At 41.4% G+C, this 16,933-nt stretch overlaps 1 protein-coding gene and 1 long non-coding RNA gene across 2 annotated transcripts in view; both read left to right on the top strand.

Annotated features, from left to right (window-relative positions):
* Positions 1-16,933, top strand: part of CSTF3 (cleavage stimulation factor subunit 3) — an 87,566-nt gene that overhangs the window by 62,983 nt on the left and 7,650 nt on the right. Inside the window, exons 6-20 of the mRNA XM_019519963.1 lie at positions 2,225-2,291; positions 2,393-2,427; positions 2,534-2,660; positions 4,479-4,556; positions 4,775-4,937; positions 5,523-5,632; positions 6,136-6,252; positions 7,386-7,460; positions 7,862-8,005; positions 8,091-8,193; positions 10,163-10,232; positions 13,568-13,763; positions 14,699-14,852; positions 15,903-15,997; positions 16,541-16,601. Coding sequence (XP_019375508.1) covers positions 2,225-2,291; positions 2,393-2,427; positions 2,534-2,660; positions 4,479-4,556; positions 4,775-4,937; positions 5,523-5,632; positions 6,136-6,252; positions 7,386-7,460; positions 7,862-8,005; positions 8,091-8,193; positions 10,163-10,232; positions 13,568-13,763; positions 14,699-14,852; positions 15,903-15,997; positions 16,541-16,601 — 1,595 coding nt within the window. The remainder of the gene's footprint in view (positions 1-2,224; positions 2,292-2,392; positions 2,428-2,533; positions 2,661-4,478; positions 4,557-4,774; positions 4,938-5,522; positions 5,633-6,135; positions 6,253-7,385; positions 7,461-7,861; positions 8,006-8,090; positions 8,194-10,162; positions 10,233-13,567; positions 13,764-14,698; positions 14,853-15,902; positions 15,998-16,540; positions 16,602-16,933) is intronic.
* The window catches only part of LOC109299053, a 5,865-nt gene continuing 5,539 nt past the window's right edge, over positions 16,608-16,933 (top strand). Inside the window, exon 1 of the long non-coding RNA XR_002097759.1 lies at positions 16,608-16,786. This is a non-coding gene — a long non-coding RNA (uncharacterized LOC109299053). The remainder of the gene's footprint in view (positions 16,787-16,933) is intronic.

The following is a 16,933-nucleotide window of genomic DNA, read 5'->3' as shown; positions in this document are numbered from 1 at the left end:
AACTGGCATTTAGCTCAGCATGGCAGGAATGGTACTGATGTGAACTGGAAGCTGCTTGCACTCCTGAAAAACTTTTACAAAGAGGAGAGGTTGGGATCAGCAACAAGGTAAATTACTTGTTCAGTATGATAATGGGCATCCCATTTGTTGTGTTTTGAAAGGCTTATGGATTTACAATAGCCAGAGGCCTTGTGGTAAATGTCCAGAGCAGGAGGATAAACACCTAAATTTGTTGCTGATGTTGATCTGCTGGTCAGTGAGAATAAAGGCTTACAGAGCCAGGTCAACCTTTTGAGGACTAGCAAATTATTTGGTTGTCTTTTCTACTGCAGAAGACCACTGTCTTTGCCCTGCCCATACTGAAATGAAGAGAACCATGCATTCATTAAAGTAGACCGCAGCAAGGTGGACAGTTTTTGGCACCTAGAAATCTTCATCCTATGAGCAATTGCTAGTAAAGGGATTGTGAGGAAGGTCAGGTGGTATAAAGAGCTTTGGTCAACCTGTAGGTCATGTGGAGAAACAAGGGAATCTCCATAGGCGTGCAGTTCGATGTGTGTGTGTTCTTGACCCTCCTCTTTGTGGTGGCAACGTGAACTTTCAAGAAGGCTAACACAAAGAAAGCAAGCTTTTGAAATAAAATGTTACAGACAGTTGCTCATGGTCAGCTGGTGAAACCATGTCAAAAGCGAGACGATCCAAGTAAGGACTGTTGAACAAGAGTATTGTTGACACAGTAGTGAGGAAGTACTGGCTTGTTGACTGTATATACTAGATGAAGGATAATTCTGCTTCATCCTAAAGGCTGTTCCCTTTGGCCCATTAGGGCATTGTGGATTATGAAGGAAGATGCTTGATAGTGTAGCAGAATGATGTGACATAGATGTAAAGAAGCTATCTGCTGAAATACATGACAAGGCACAAGGGAGAATTAGAGTATGATGCATTACAGGCCTCTATTATCTTTAGCATATGGGACAGAGAAAGGAAAATAGCGTTGCCATACTCATACTCCAGCCAGCATAGCTGGGTAAATTTGCTTCTCTGAGATGGATCCATAAAATTTAGACATTGAAAAGATCTATTCAAATATCAGGTGCTTTTCCCTGCCAGTGAGGAATTGCACCCTAGCAAAATTTTCTATTGCTTGAAATTAGTCAAATCTTTCTTCCCAGTCAGGTTCTACTGTTTTTCTCCATTGAGCCTTGGTGAGACATACAGCTGACATGCAATAACAGCCTTAAAATAGCTGTGCAGCTAGAGGAGTTGGAGGACTATCTTAGAACTTAATATATATCATGGTGTTCGAAAGAATGTTTAGATGTGGATCTTAAACATCCCTTTTCTTGATTTCACCTATTTCTCCTACTTACACTCTTTTAAATTGCTCTAATTCCTTTCCATTTTTGGGGCTGACTCCTTTAAGTAGCTGCGGGTCGTATTCTTCTTACATAATTATCACTTAGTGAAACTATATATATGCTCAAGACTAGAACTGTTAAAAAAATTGTAACTATTTCATAGAAAGGAAAAAAACCCATATTTTTAAAACTCTTGGAACATTTCAATTAAAAATGAAAGTTGACTGGGGGGGGGGGAAGGGAAGTTCCTTCATTTTTACTCTCATACAGCTTTCCAGTGGTGAAATACAAAAAGAAAATGTAAAAGAAAAATTTAAAAATTAAAGGATCTGAGGAATATGAAAATTGAGAACAAATCTTTTTTTTCATTTCTTGTTGAAAAATTAGGGGTGATAATAGAAAACCTTTTTATTATTCTTAAAAAAGATTATTTTGATTTTTGTAAAAAAAAAAGTTTAAAATTAAGAATTTTAGTCTAATTCTGTATTTTTCAGAGGAAACAACTTTTTAAACCTTACTTTTTTGTTGCTTTTTTTCTGAATTTCCCACTCTTTGTTTCTTTTACACAATAATGCTAAATGCATCAGTTAGCCAGAAACATTTTTGGACCTTCTGGTTGTATTTTTTCTGTCCCTGGTACATGGCATATCTGATCTCCTGTTGCCTAAGTAGAAAAGGCCCCAGGCACATGAGAGAAAAGGCCCCAGGCACAGCCACCGATCCATTAGGCCAGCTGCTGTTTTCTGCAAATATTTCTTACTGTTTATTTAAAATTTGTTGCTCAAAGGAATATTTCAAAAGTATTTAGTAAAATGGTTGAAACCTACTATTCAGTGTTTTCAATATTGTACTTTTTTCCCCAGAGAGAAAATGGCTCAGGCATATGATTTTGCTCTGGATAAAATTGGCATGGAAATCATGTCATATCAGGTATATTTTATCATCTAAGCAAAATGTATTTCTAACATTGAATATACTAACAAATAAAATGCAAAAATGATTCTTGATTTTGCTTGTATATTTTTACATAGATCTGGGTGGATTACATCAATTTTTTAAAAGGCGTGTAAGTATTTTTAAAGTATTTTTTAAGTCAATTTATGTAACACTGATGTTTGTACAGGTTGCAGTCTGTAACTGCTGACATGTTAATGTCTCACCTCACTATTTAGAGAAGCTGTAGGATCTTATGCAGAAAATCAGAGGATAACAGCTGTTCGTAGGGTTTACCAGCGAGGTTGTGTGAATCCAATGATCAACATAGAACAACTCTGGAGAGACTATAGCAAATATGAAGAGGTAATTAAAAAAGTAAAACTTGTTTTGTTTAGAAAATCTGGTCTTAAAACATGGACTCAGTATTGTACCTATCTTAAATGTATATGCACCAGGAAATTGATACTGAAAGCTCATGTTTTCTATGTGCTGTATTGAGCTCTTTGTGCATGCGTGCAAATATTGTAAAGGCACAGCATGTTAGCTGATTAGGGGCATTTTTATATTTCTTCACTTGCAGATTTTTTGTAGTAGAAAACATGTTTCCTTTGTTCATTCACTTTGCCATGATGTTTATAATGACTGTATCCACCAAGGGGATGCCAAAAGACATGGACCCCAAGAAGTTTCATCCAAAAGACTTTATTATCCTTTTTTCAGTTCTGCATTGCCAAGTCCTGTGCCGTCACTGCAAAGTAGCAGTCACCCTCTCCAATATCAAAAACTGTCTAGGCTCTCGCTGGATGGTAGAGAAAAGTTGAGAGATGCTACCCAGGAGGGGTAGATGGTAGCAGAAAGGCCATTGCCACTGATAAAGTGATGAATCTGAAATGGATACTTAGTACCTAGTTGTGGCAGCCAGGATGCATTGGATCTCTTGGCAGACAACTGTTGGGAATTCGGAAAGAGGGCCAAGTGACTGCAGAGGGCATATTTATTTATTTGGGCTATTGAATTCTTCCAAAAACCAACAGTAGGGGCGTTTTAAAAATCAACCAGTTGAAGCTCAAACTACATGTTTATGCAAGATGCCACTTGTGAGATTTCATCAGAGGCCACTACAGCTTTGGCAAAAGTAAATCTAGTCTACTTTTCTACAAGTCATTTGATACGCAAAAAAGTCATAGTACCACTTCACTGAATTTAGAGCACTGAATTGGTGGCTGTGTAAAGTTTGTGTCACTTTGTAAGACAATCATTGACACAACAGAAAGAAGGTTGAGAACTCATCTGGATAATCTGCAAACACAAGATGCATGGTCCTCAGTGCTCAGAGCTGCTTGACTCGTGAATGGTATTTTCCCCATCCTGCAGCTCACAGTAGTGCAGGTAGTAGCAGACAGCATATCAACCGTACACTGTATAAATAGGAAAAGAGCACCCACTCTCCCCCCTCTGCAGAAAACAATCAAGCTGTGGAATCGGAGTCATCGGTGGGAGCCAGGAGCCACTTTACACACATGGTAAGCAGGTAGCCTGCCACCAGTCACAAGATGATACCACTACAAAAATCTGTCACCAAGCTAATAATCTATCAATGCAGAAGAGACCTTGGGACACCAATTGTCCCAGCTGCTATTCCAGAAGAGGCATGAGCATATCTTCCTCCTTTAGTGGAAGTAAATCCCTCCTCTACAGATTTTCACTAATATGAGGAATGATTGCCAAAGCCATATAAGTCCAGACCATGTTTATTTTCAAACCTTCCTTCTAACTGAGCCCATTCTGGCTGACAGACTCATTGCAGAGTACACAAGCACTGGTGAGGTTCTCAGATCACCTGGACCAATTGTAATAAAATAAAGGTCAAGTATTCCATCCAAATCCAAAGTCACTTTTTACATGTTAAGCAAATTATGACACAGAGCAGATTGCTATCAAGTGGATAGACATAGTCCTTCAAATGTCAAGAGATTTTTGTTACGATTACTTCAGCACAGCCTGTGCTGATTTCAGTTCTGAAGTTTCTTGATGATTTGCTGCTACAGTTAAAAGGCTCTAAATTTTTGTTTGCTCTTGCTACCATCCATGTCAGGCTTCTTTCTTTGAACTATGATTTAATAATTTTTAGGTCCTTCTGGAATGGCTTATTGTTAATTGCTGTTCACTTTTTCTCCCTAGGGAATCAATATTCACTTAGCTAAGAAAATGATTGAAGATCGGAGTAGAGATTATATGAATGCTAGACGGGTGGCTAAGGTATGGACTCCTGTTTACTTCATCTTTATGCTACCTAATTCTGTAGAAGCCAGATAGAATTTAGCTTAGTTTAGCTTCAAGCGCATTTAGTGTGCAAGGCTCACAAAATTGCTATTGATAAAACTGGGTAACAACCTAAAGGATTAAATAAAAGGGATCTCTTCAAGAGTGTATATTTCTGTCTTTGATTTAAAACATTGATACCTTTTCTTCTTCAGGAATATGAAACTGTTATGAAAGGTCTTGATCGTAATGCTCCCTCCGTCCCCCCACAAAATACTCCGCAGGAGGCTCAGCAGGTTGACATGTGGAAAAAATACATCCAGTGGGAAAAAAGTAATCCTCTGCGTACAGAAGACCAAACTCTCATAACAAAAAGAGGTAACATGATTAGATAATAAGGTCAGTACTTGATGCTCTGTAGCACTTTTGAGACAAGGAAGACTTTCAGTTGAAGCAATAAAGTTCATACTCAGTGTTCTGCTATACAAGAAGTTGGTGAAATCATGTTTTTTTCTTCATATTCTTGGACTATATGCATTTTCAGAACTGTTCTTTATTTTGCCTCTAAAGTTCTGGCTGAGCTACAGCTGGTACATTGGTTTCCTCTATCCTTTAATAGTAATAGCCATGCGCTGGTGACCTTCCTTTGAAAGGCTGGCACTCTTGCTTGTGGAAGAAGTCAGATACAGATCCTTCAGCCTTTAGGGCTCTTGGAACAGCTTCACCTCCTCCTCTATGAGGGAGGGTGGTTGGGTCTGCTTTTTTCCTGCAGGCTATATGGAGGCAAAACATATTGCTAGTTGTGCCTTCTCCATTCTGTTCCCTTTTAGAATTAGTTGTGTCTGTATTATTGTGTGATACTTTGCTAGATACATGTGTAACTTAAAACAGTATTAGTAACTTTTATACAATTATGAAACTCCTTTTGCTAGGAAGACTTATCACTTCAATTTTTTTCCCTAGTTATGTTCGCTTACGAACAATGTCTTTTGGTCCTGGGGCATCATCCTGATATCTGGTATGAAGCTGCACAGTATCTTGAGCAATCCAGTAAACTGCTAGCTGAGAAAGGGGTAAGAGTCTAGTGCAAAGCTTTCTTCCTTTTTTTTTTCCTGTTCCATTTAATTTGTTTGATGGGATGATATAATGCTGTTAATTCTTCCTGAGTAATTGGGAACCAAAGAGGAAAGTGTATTTTAGCATCTTAAAATATGTAGCTTTCAGAATTTTAAATATTGTTGAATAATGTGGATGTCAAGGAATAAAAAATTGCACTTAGGAAACTTAAGAGTTACAGAACTTAACTAACTAGTATTAGCATGGAATGTTTTGTATAGTAAAAATATCAGTATTTTATGGAAGATAGATAGGTGACTACTATAAAGTGAATTGCCAGGTCCTGATCATTCAAATATTTATGAACATGTGAATCTGTGTGTGAATACTCCATCTAAATTCAGTAGATCTATTCATGTATGTAGTAGTTTATAGGCATGGGTTACTGCATGAGCAGGGCTTGCATTTTTTTCTACAGTTTCATTAAGTATTAAATGGCTTGTTATGATGTTTATTGCAGGACATGAACAATGCTAAACTGTTCAGCGATGAGGCTGCTAATATTTATGAAAGAGCAATCAGCACTTTACTAAAGAAGAACATGCTTCTTTACTTTGCCTATGCAGACTATGAAGAGGTGAGTAAAAAGACTTTCATATGGACACAGGCTTCCATGGGACAAGATGCCTTCTCTCTAAAATCTCATTGAAAAGCATTTCATACCCAAAACTACTGTATAAGGAAAATATTAGTCTTGCCAACCTTTTTCTCCTCTATTAAAACTTTTTAGGCTAAAAAAACAGTTATGGAAAAATATGTTCAGACTTTTCAGTCTTTCCACTTAAAAACTGAATATACTTTGCAAAGAAGTAGGACATTGGAAGCCTATCCTAGAGGCAGACTTCCAAAAATCTCAGCTTCTTTTCTTGTATCTTAATCTTACCTAAGTGTTGTGAGGCTTAATGTTCCTGTGACCATGGCTAGGATGGCAGAATGGAAGATATCACATCCCCTCCCCTCCCTCAGGTATATTGAGGAATTTGCCTAGTTTAACCCTATAGCTTTATTACATTGACTCACTAATAAGTGATAACCAGCCTTGCGCGTTAACTGTTGAAGATGGAGCCCTGCCCTATCCACAAATAGTCACAGATAAGGCCTGTGAACTACTGATAAGGTAAACCGGGTTGTATTGTGTACCAGTATGAGAAAAACATCATCCTACTGAGGCCGTGGGGTCTTTTTGCAGGCAAATCTCAACACAAGAGAAATGATCCCTCCTGCCTTTCCAGGAACAACTTTTGCATCCTGAATGTATTGACTGTCCAGCTTTCATTTAAGACAACCCGGTGCCATGGGCAGAAGGGACAACTAGAAACCCATAAGCACTAGAGTGAGGAAAGGGTTTCCTTGGCTGTCCTGCCTGTTGGCTTTGTCCTGGGTAAAGGAGACAATCTCAGGGTTCCAAACTCAGAAATAGTCGCTGGGTTCCAAACTCTGCTACTGTTCCTTACAAATAAAGAAAAACAAAAACTTGCATTGTTTTTTGGGGATGTTGTATCACCATGCTAATGCACAAGAAGTACAAATGAACACTACAAACTGATTATAGGCACAAAGTGAGCAAATGCAGAAATAATAAAAATGTATGTTCTAATCTCTTTTTCTTAGGTGTTTATTTGTAATAGAAAGTATAAAATGTCTTGCAGGTGTGATTTGTTTTTAAAAATTTTCCATATTATGAAACAAGTTTCCTTTGTATTCCCTCAGAGTCGAATGAAATATGAGAAGGTACACAGCATATATAACCGGCTCTTGGCCATTGAAGATATTGACCCCACTTTGGTATGATTCAGTATTATTCAGGCTTTCCACAGATCAATTAATGTTGGTCTTGATGCATTTTTAGTAACAGCAAGTGATTTAAGGAGACTTTTATAATTCACTGATGGTTCTAGCTTGTGTAAACTCGTATTCATCTTGCTTGCCTCAAAAACTTTGATATTGATTATCTTTGTAATTTAGAAATGAGCCTTGGGATCCAATTTAAAAATAAATTGGTAGAGAAAGCCTGTGGCACTGTATGTGTTTCACAATCTCCTATAGTTCTTGCTTTGTTTGCATGTTTCTTTTATGGATTATTTTATTGTATTTTGTGGGAGGAGAGGGTTATAGATGTATCCAAAGAATCTTGTATCTTGATACTTTTCTGTTGTGTGAGAAAAGTATTGCTGTTTGCATTTTAGGTGTACATCCAGTACATGAAGTTTGCAAGGCGAGCAGAAGGTATCAAATCTGGAAGAATGATATTCAAAAAAGCTAGAGAGGATGCCCGTACTCGCCATCATGTCTATGTTACAGCAGCATTGATGGAGTATTACTGTAGTAAGGTACTTGAATTATGCATAGTTTGAGAAGAAAGTTAACATTTGTACTGTTTTTTTTAAGCTAATAGTGGTATTTTAATGTTTGCAGGACAAGTCAGTGGCCTTTAAGATTTTTGAATTGGGGCTGAAAAAATATGGAGACATTCCAGAATATGTATTGGCATATATTGACTATCTGTCTCACCTTAACGGTAAGCTTTGGGAATTGAGAGAGTTGCAAATGAAACATTAATCTCTGTTTTCTGTGAGTTTGGCTTCAGACCAAGTTCTTTGCATGTTGATTTTAATTTTTTCCTGGAGAACAATAAATCTTCTTCATATAATCTGTGATTTGAGAAGTTTTTATTTTTTTGGGCCCCATAAATTTCCAGACAGGAACTGACTTTCAGTTTTATTACTAAACAAAGTAGGCTTCTGAAATCATCAGTGTGCTTTCATTGTGGCAGTGTCACTGGATCTGTTGTCAACTGTGCAAAACATTTTGAGTATAACAACAATAAATCTTCTTCATATAATCTGTGATTTGAGAAGTTTTTATTTTTTTGGGCCCCATAAATTTCCAGACAGGAACTGACTTTCAGTTTTATTACTAAACAAAGTAGGCTTCTGAAATCATCAGTGTGCTTTCATTGTGGCAGTGTCACTGGATCTGTTGTCAACTGTGCAAAACATTTTGAGTATAACAACAATAAATCTTCTTCATATAATCTGTGATTTGAGAAGTTTTTATTTTTTTGGGCCCCATAAATTTCCAGACAGGAACTGACTTTCAGTTTTATTACTAAACAAAGTAGGCTTCTGAAATCATCAGTGTGCTTTCATTGTGGCAGTGTCACTGGATCTGTTGTCAACTGTGCAAAACATTTTGAGTATAACTTTGCAGGTATTTAAAGCTGGTGCTACAGAAGTTCTCTTAAGTAGTCATGGACTGATCTTTCCATGTGGATCAATGCAGAATTCTTCCAGGGTTCATTGACCGTTACTTGTCTGGATAAAATTCATTTCCCAAAAACAAGTGTGAAAAACATAATTCAGGTCAGTATTATGAATGAACTAGCAGCTGCAAGTTTACTGTGTCTGGTGTAGGGCCATGGTTGTCAAAGGCCGCAGTGATGAAAGAAAGACCACAGAATGGTGCAGGAAGACAAGCCCATGCATGAGTCATGGGAAAAGGAGGAAAGGCTGTCAGTGCAACTTCTGTGGAGCTGGCAGCAGAGCTCTGCTGAGGCAGTTTCCAGTGTGTTTTGCATAGTTGATAGCAGATGTAGTGAAAAGGATAAAAGGACTTAACTGCACTTTTTACTGCTCTGGTCTTAGAGTGCAGTCTGCAGGAGTCAAATTCCACCATTCTGCTGTCTGAGTCTCCTTTTTTCATGATTCTGGCTCTCGGGGACTGTACTATCTACATCCATCATGCTTATCCCATGGGTTGCTTTGTTGTCTGTAGCTCTTGCCTTCAGGACTTGTGGCAATGGTGATATGGTGAACAAGGCAGTCTTCACAAGCCAAAACCAATAAGTCTACACACATATCTATCTCTTGTATGAGTTTATCATCCCTTGGTAGGGACTGTAGGAAGGCAAGTCATCCTAGATTGCTCCAATTTGGGGTATTGGTCTGTTTCCCCTGTCTTTGGACCCTCCTGTCTGAAACTGTTTTGATAAAACTTCACTAGAGGTAGAAGATCAAAGCCTATATTATTGACCTGTATTTTGTTGGCAAGTGGAGGGGTGTCTTGAGCCACTGTCCTATTTCCTCCTCTATTTTTCTAGCAGCTTGCTATTAAACCAAACTGTCCATACACTGAACAACCCAGTTACTAACCAGGTTATATAATAGTATTAATATGTTACTGCAGAACTGACATACTTCTTGTTAGCTGGGTACCTGGAGAATACTGAGAGCTACAGAGGAGACCACAAGCATTGCCTGTTAGTGCACCAGTAGGACTGGCTTCCTAGACTGCAGTTTGGATGCACTTTTAGGTTTATTTCATCCTGTTTAGCAAAGATGAAAATAAAAGCAAAGAATCACCACAGTGTACAAGGCTTTTTATTTGAGTTACACATTTCTTTAAATAGAAATGGATTTGAAACCAGCTTTATGGTTTAATTTTTTAATTGATTTTTGGTTTTTCTTTTCTTTGTTTGTGTTTTGAAGAGGACAATAACACAAGAGTTTTATTTGAACGTGTGTTAACCTCGGGAAGCCTTCCACCTGAGAAATCTGGGTAAGTTTGCCAAAATATTTGTTTTGTTATCGTAAAAACACCCCCTATCTGTTATAGGCATCAAGGGTTAACCTGAAGAAAAAAAAACACGGTAAAGTTTGAGGCAGATGTTCTTTTCCTCTTAATCCTGTCTAAAGTAACAGTGCTAAGAGCATTAAGACTTGCTCAGAGTGAAATTTGTCCAGTGTTCTCCTAAAACGTTCAGTACTTTCTGGCGGATGGCACTGCTCATCACAATCCTCCCTGATGCTTTGTGGGACATGAACACAGACACTTTAGGGAAGAGAAGGTGAGTTGGGAACTGATAGAAAAGGATTGTTATGGATTGATAAGGACAGAAAAAAGGAGAGAAATAATTGATAAGTGGAAGAGCTTGTAGACACTTCTGCTCCCAGACCGCACTAGCAGTCACATTTCTACTCCTTCATAGTTTCTAGGGTCTGAAGGGACCTGAACAGATCATCAAGTCCGAGCCCATGCCTTGAGCAGGAAAGAGTGCTGGGATCATAATACCCCAGCCAGATATCTATCCAACCTCCTCTTGAAGATCCCCAAGGTAGGGGAGAGCACCACCTCCCTTGGGAGCCCATTCCAGAGCCTGGCAGCCCTAACTGTAAAGTAACGTCTCCTGATATCAAGCCTGAAGCTGCTCTCACTCAATTTGTAGCCGTTATTCCTTGTTATCCCAGGTGGTGCCCAGGGGAACAGAGCCTCATCTATTTTTCCGCTGGTCCCCCCTGGTGAGTTTATAGACAGCCACCAGATCCCCTCTCAGTCTTCTCTTGTGGAGGGTGAATATATTCAGGCCCTTTAGTCTATCTTCGTAGGGCCTGGCCTGCTACCCCCAACCACACGAGTGGCCCTCCTCTGGACCCTCTCAAGGTTAGCCACATCCCTCTTGAAGTGTGGCGCCCAGAACTAGATGCAGTAACTCCAACTGTGGCCTGACCAGCACTGCATAGAGAAGAAGGATAACCTCCCTGGACCTGCTTGTGATACACGAAAAGGTGCGGTTAGCCTTACTGACTGCTTCCTCGCATTGGCGGCTCATGTTCATCCTGGAGTCAACAATGACTCTAAGATTCCTTTCAGCTACTGTGTTGTTGAGAAGGGTGTTCCCCAGCCTATAGGTGTGTTGCTGGTTCCTTCTCCCTAGATCTAGCACCCTGCACTTGTCTGCATTGAATTCCATCCTATTTTCATCTGCCCACCTCCATGACCTGTCTAGATCTAGCTGGGTTCTGTCCCTCCCCTCCAGTGTGCCCACCTTGCCCCACATCTTTGTATCATCAGCGAATTTGGACAGCGTGCTTTCCATGCCCACATCCAAGCTGCTGATAAAGATGTTGAATAGCACAGGCCCGAGGACCGAGCCCTGCGGAACCCCACTGCCCACATCCCTCCAGGATGAAAATGACCTGTCCACCACCACTCTCTGGGTGCGACCATCGAGCCAATTTGCCACCCATCTGGCTGTGTAGGCATCAGTGCTGCAGTCACCTAGTTGTTTTATGAGCATGGGGTGAGAAACAGTGTCAGAGGCCTTCTTGAAGTCCAGGTAGACAACATCCACCTTGATGCCTGCATCCAAGGACTTTGTGACCTGATCATAAAAGGAAACAAGGTTAGTCAGGCAGGATCTGCCCTCAGTGAACCCATGTTCGTTGCCCCTGAGCATTACCTTCCATGCTGGGCCCCCGCAGATGTACTCCTGGATAATTTTCTCAAAGGTCTTCCTTTGTAAAATGTAAGTCATTCCAACAAGGATGCACACCTTAGACTTCCCCTCAAGGAAATGGCCAGTATTTACCAGGGGTGGGTAAAATATGTCCTGTGGGCCAGATCTGGCCCATCAAGGGATTTTATTCAGCCCACAGTGGGTCCCTCAGCCCCACCTGGCTCAGGTGTGGGAGGCAGTTCAGGCCATGGCACATGTGGCCAGTTGCACTGCCCCTAGACGTACAGTGAAGCTGGGGTGGTGCAGCAACTGGACTGCTTCCTGGCAGCTCCAGAGGTGGTGGCTTCTTCCAGCTGCTGCTGCCAGTGTCATCACCACTGCCTGGGCACCATCTGCCCTGCACCCACCGCTCAGGGTGCTGGGCCAAGTGGGCAGGTGGGGTCTCCATGTATGGCAGGGTGTGCTCACCAGGCAGATGGGATGGGGCTGTGGGCAGGAGGGGAGTGGTGTCCAGGTGCGAGTGGTCAGGCGGGGCGAGGCTGGGATTGTGGAGCAGTTACAGCCAGGTCACTGTCCATGGAGACCCTACGTGCCTGCCCATGCAGTGAGTGCCGGACCCATCTAGTAATCTACCACTTAGGGAGTTTTGGTGGGTGGGGAGTGCTGATCTGGCCCACAGCAGCTCACCAAAACACTGTACTTGGACCTACAGACCAAAAAATTGCCCATCTCTTGTAATCTTGAAACCCCAGGCATCCTGAAACTTGGTAGTCACATGTTACATCATTCTGCTTACTCAGGGGACTGACAGTTGTTGCTTCCAGTTGTCTGGTAAGCATTTGCATCTCTATTTTAGAGGAGAAAATAAAGTGCAATTTGAGTCTAATCCTCCTCAAAAATGGGCTGTGAAGTTGCAATGAAAGTTGAATTAAGTTTAGACGTGTACTCAGAGCTCTCGTAACGAAGCCACATGAGAGTTTCTGCACAGCTTAGTTATAATTTAATTTTTTTAATGTTTTTTTAAGCTGTGTGAAATTGTATGGTATTTCCCTCCTGTGCACTGAGAGAGTGCATTCTGGTATATTGTTTTCACACCAATGTGTCAGGCTAAAAATGTAGAGTACACTTCTTTCTGTATTGAATGGCACCTTGCATCGTGGCTAAAAGGAAATTTGTTGGGGTGGGGTAGGTCAGGCAAGTAAACAGAGATCCAGTGCTCCCTACTGAATGCTGAAAATCACTGCCCCTTCAGTAGAAGTGGGGATTTATTCTAATATTTAAAAGATAAAATTCCCCTCTCCCTCCTCTTTTCTGTCATTGTGCAGAACCCTGCACCCCTGGTTAACCTGTCTGTCTTCTTTGCCACTGGCCAGTTCACTGCAGTGGTCTGGGGTACATAGTTTGTCGGGTGTTTTAAGATTTTTCAGAATGAAAGGTGCCATCAAAATGTGAGAAATTATTAGGAAGGTAAAAGTAGTGGTATTTATTTTGTCATGAATCAAAATTGAACATGCACTTGAATAAAGGACATCTTAAATGGGAATGATTGTGCTTCTAGATCTCTGCTATTGGTGCTTGACATCTGGGTATCTCTATGCTGGGATGGATTCAGCATAGCTTTCTTCCTAAGCAATCATTTACTTATTTTCTCTTCCAGAGAAATCTGGGCCCGGTTTTTAGCTTTTGAAAGTAACATTGGTGATCTAGCTAGCATTCTTAAAGTAGAAAAACGGCGGTTTACAGCATTTAAAGAAGAATACGAGGGCAAAGAAACTGCTCTGCTGGTAGATAGATACAAGTTCATGGATTTATACCCTTGTTCTGCAAGTGAACTTAAAGCTCTGGGTTACAAGGTAGGTGGCTGAGAACATTTAATTTTGTCACAATTCTTCGCTTTGCCTTGCACTTAACTGGTGGTCTGTTCCATGACTAAGGCCACACAACCCCAAGCCTGGAACACTTATCAGCATTTTTATTCTACATTTTGAAGATGGCTCTGAGTGGATTTTTTTTACCACTTTTTTTTTTTACTACTGCATTTCAATGTAAGCAATATTGGGCTGTTGCTTCCATGGGCTCCTTTTAATGTCCAGCTGCTTTAGTACATAGTGAGACGCACTTGGGACAAATTCATCCCTGGATTAACTTCACTCTGGTTAAACAAGGGGTAAATTTAGCTCTCAGTCTCTTTCTTGGGCCTTTCATTGAAATTGGGTTGCCAACCAACAGTGGAACCAGCCCGCTGCTCCCTGTCCTTTAACTAAGTGTCAGGCTCTAAGAGAGGTGGGGTTGGAGGGTAAGGACATGACTAACACACGTCTGCTTTAGCATCTGACGAAGTAGGTTACTGCCTACGAAAGCTTATGCCTCTGAACTAAGGTGCCACCCTGCACTGCCTTTGCTTCTTCTCTAACTAGTATTTCAGCTTTTGGCTGAGAGGCTGCCATAACAGCTTTGCCACTCAGCCTGCACCAGTTTAAACCAAATCTATTTAAATCTGGTTTTGCACGGAATTAAAGTAGTGCAGCTTGTGTGTGGACAAACCCTAAATGTTTGTACTGTGCCTGCCTTCCTGAGAAAAAAGAATGTCTTGCATTTGAAAGCTTGTCTAACTTTATTCCAACTCCATAATTGGTCCAATAAAAGTATCCCCCTTTAAGACATTCTTGTGCTGTGCATGGAATAGGGCTAAGTTTCAGTTAATGACACAAGGCCATCTATAGTGACACTTTGTTATGACTGGATTGTGATATTACCAAGTTCAGTGCTCTCTGTTTTGTATTTTCAGGATGTCTCACGTGCCAAACTAGCAGCCATAATTCCAGACCCAGTAGTGGCTCCTTCCATAGCGCCTGTTCTAAAAGATGAAGTGGACAGAAAACCTGAATATCCCAAACCAGACACACAGCAGATGATTCCATTTCAGCCAAGACACTTAGCACGTAAGTTCAAGTTTAGTTCTGATTGGGTTAAAGATACCACATCATACACTCTATTCATTGGCCAGAAACAGCCTCTTAATTTGCATTGAGCCCTTTCATTTGTGATTAATGGGACTAGTCAGAGACTATCCTTATTCAGCAAAGCACTTTAGCTTGTGTCTAATTTCTGGACACTTAAATGTTTAAATCCCGTTGGAACTATGAAACAATGTAAAGGTGTATGTTTGCCCAGTTTGGATAGGGATGGTCCTGCCTCAGGCAGGAAGTTGAATTAGATGCCCTCTGGAGGTCCCTTCCAGCCCTACTTTTCTGTATCAAAATTTAGGCATCTACTCGAGTATTTTGCTGAAATGGGACCGCATTAAGATATGGCCTGAGACTCTTGCTAGCTATACTCAGCTCCTGTAGATTGTTTTATGGTGTTCAGCTCTGTAGACCAGGGGTCAGCAACATCTGGCCTGTGCAGCCACTGGATCCAGCCCAGAGAGCCCAATGGCTTTGTCCATTCCCCCTCCACCCATACCAGGGCTAAGCAATTTCTGAGCCACTGCTGTGTCTTCCTCTTCCCCCTTCCGTGCTTCACCAGCTGTAGTGCAGGTGCAGCCGGTGGGAAGCTGTGCTGAGCCCAGGCAGCTGGAAGCTGCATCCACACAGCTGCCACTTCTTTGTCTCCAATGTGGTACAGAAATGGCTGCAGCTTCCAGCTGCTTGGCTGACACAGCTCCCCACTGCCTGGAAGCTGCACCTGTGCCTAGTGAGGAGCAAGGGGCTGGGAGAAGCCCTGATGGCATGGGCACAGGTGCAGGAAAAGCTGCAATGCTGTGGAAGCTGTGCAGTCCACATCTACCTGGAACCAGGCTGTTCTGGCCCACAGCTAGAAAAGGTTGCTGGCTGCTGCATTAGACAAAGAAAATAAGACACAAGTGCTGTTGACATTACTGGTCATTTGTTGACATGCACTAGTCATTTGTGTCGATGCAAAGGCTGTTCAGATGGAACTGCTCGCTTCACCATTCACACACAACTGATTAGTGTTCTGTCCCCCATTAGCTCCAGGTTTACATCCCGTGCCAGGCGGCGTCTTCCCAGTCCCACCAGCTGCTGTAGTTTTAATGAAACTCCTTCCACCTCCTGTTTGTTTTCAGGTTTGTTACAATGATTTAATAGATTCTGAAGGCTTACAAATGTAACAGATAAAAATAATTTGTTCCATAAAGTGGGTTTGGCTGCCCTAGTGGCATATGTGAGGGGTTAAACTGTGGCCCCTGCTTGGTTCAGCTTCCATTACTTGCACCTGTCCTCAGGGGTGGTGTGCAGCGTGGAAGTCCATGGCGCAGTGCAACAGGAAAGCCTGCAGCTGATTACTTGTGGAGAGGGGTGCCCATTGGGGCACGCAGTGTGGTGGAGTGGGATACCCACTCATGTGGAAGAGTGGGAAAGCAGGCTGCCCACATATGCCGTGCAAGCTGGGAGAGGGTGAGCAGAGAGAAAGGCAGGCATTTGGGCGGGGGGGGGCCTTGGCTTATGCTATTACAGTGCCACTGGTGTGACCTGTGCAGGGTGCAGCCTCCAGCTGCTGAGGAGTGGGACAGCCCTACCACTAAGTGTTGCATTTGAGTACAAGTTACTTTTACATTTTTGGCAATGCAACATCTCCTAATCAAGTATCTGCTCTCCCTCAAAACCAGGGCCCTTTTGTGCATGTGGATGAACTCATGGAAATTTTCCGAAGGTGCAAAATGCCAGAAAGTAAGTTGTTGCCATACATCCCTGTATCTTACCCTCCCTTATCAGCAGGCAGTTGCCAGTTAAGACCTACTTAAGTTAAAGATGTTTGTTTTCCTCAATTTTATTTCTGCCATTAAAGTAGCTACCTAGCAGTTCTGCTACGTAAATATTGAAGTAGCTATACCTTTACCCCTGCCCTTCAGTAGGTCTCATCATTGTACCTAGATTAGGCTGCTGCTAAACACCAGAGATTTCCTATACAGGCATGAAGACTATCAGGTCAATGTAAATGTGTAATTCACTGATATATGACTGTTCCTGTTCAAACTGCTGTAAGTAATACTAGACATTTC

The sequence above is a fragment of the Gavialis gangeticus genome, unplaced genomic scaffold (genome assembly GCF_001723915.1).
Source record: "Gavialis gangeticus isolate Ggan-Ray unplaced genomic scaffold, GavGan_comp1, whole genome shotgun sequence".
Classification (NCBI taxonomy): domain Eukaryota; kingdom Metazoa; phylum Chordata; order Crocodylia; family Gavialidae; genus Gavialis; species Gavialis gangeticus.
This window is presented reverse-complemented; position numbering and strand designations above follow the sequence as displayed.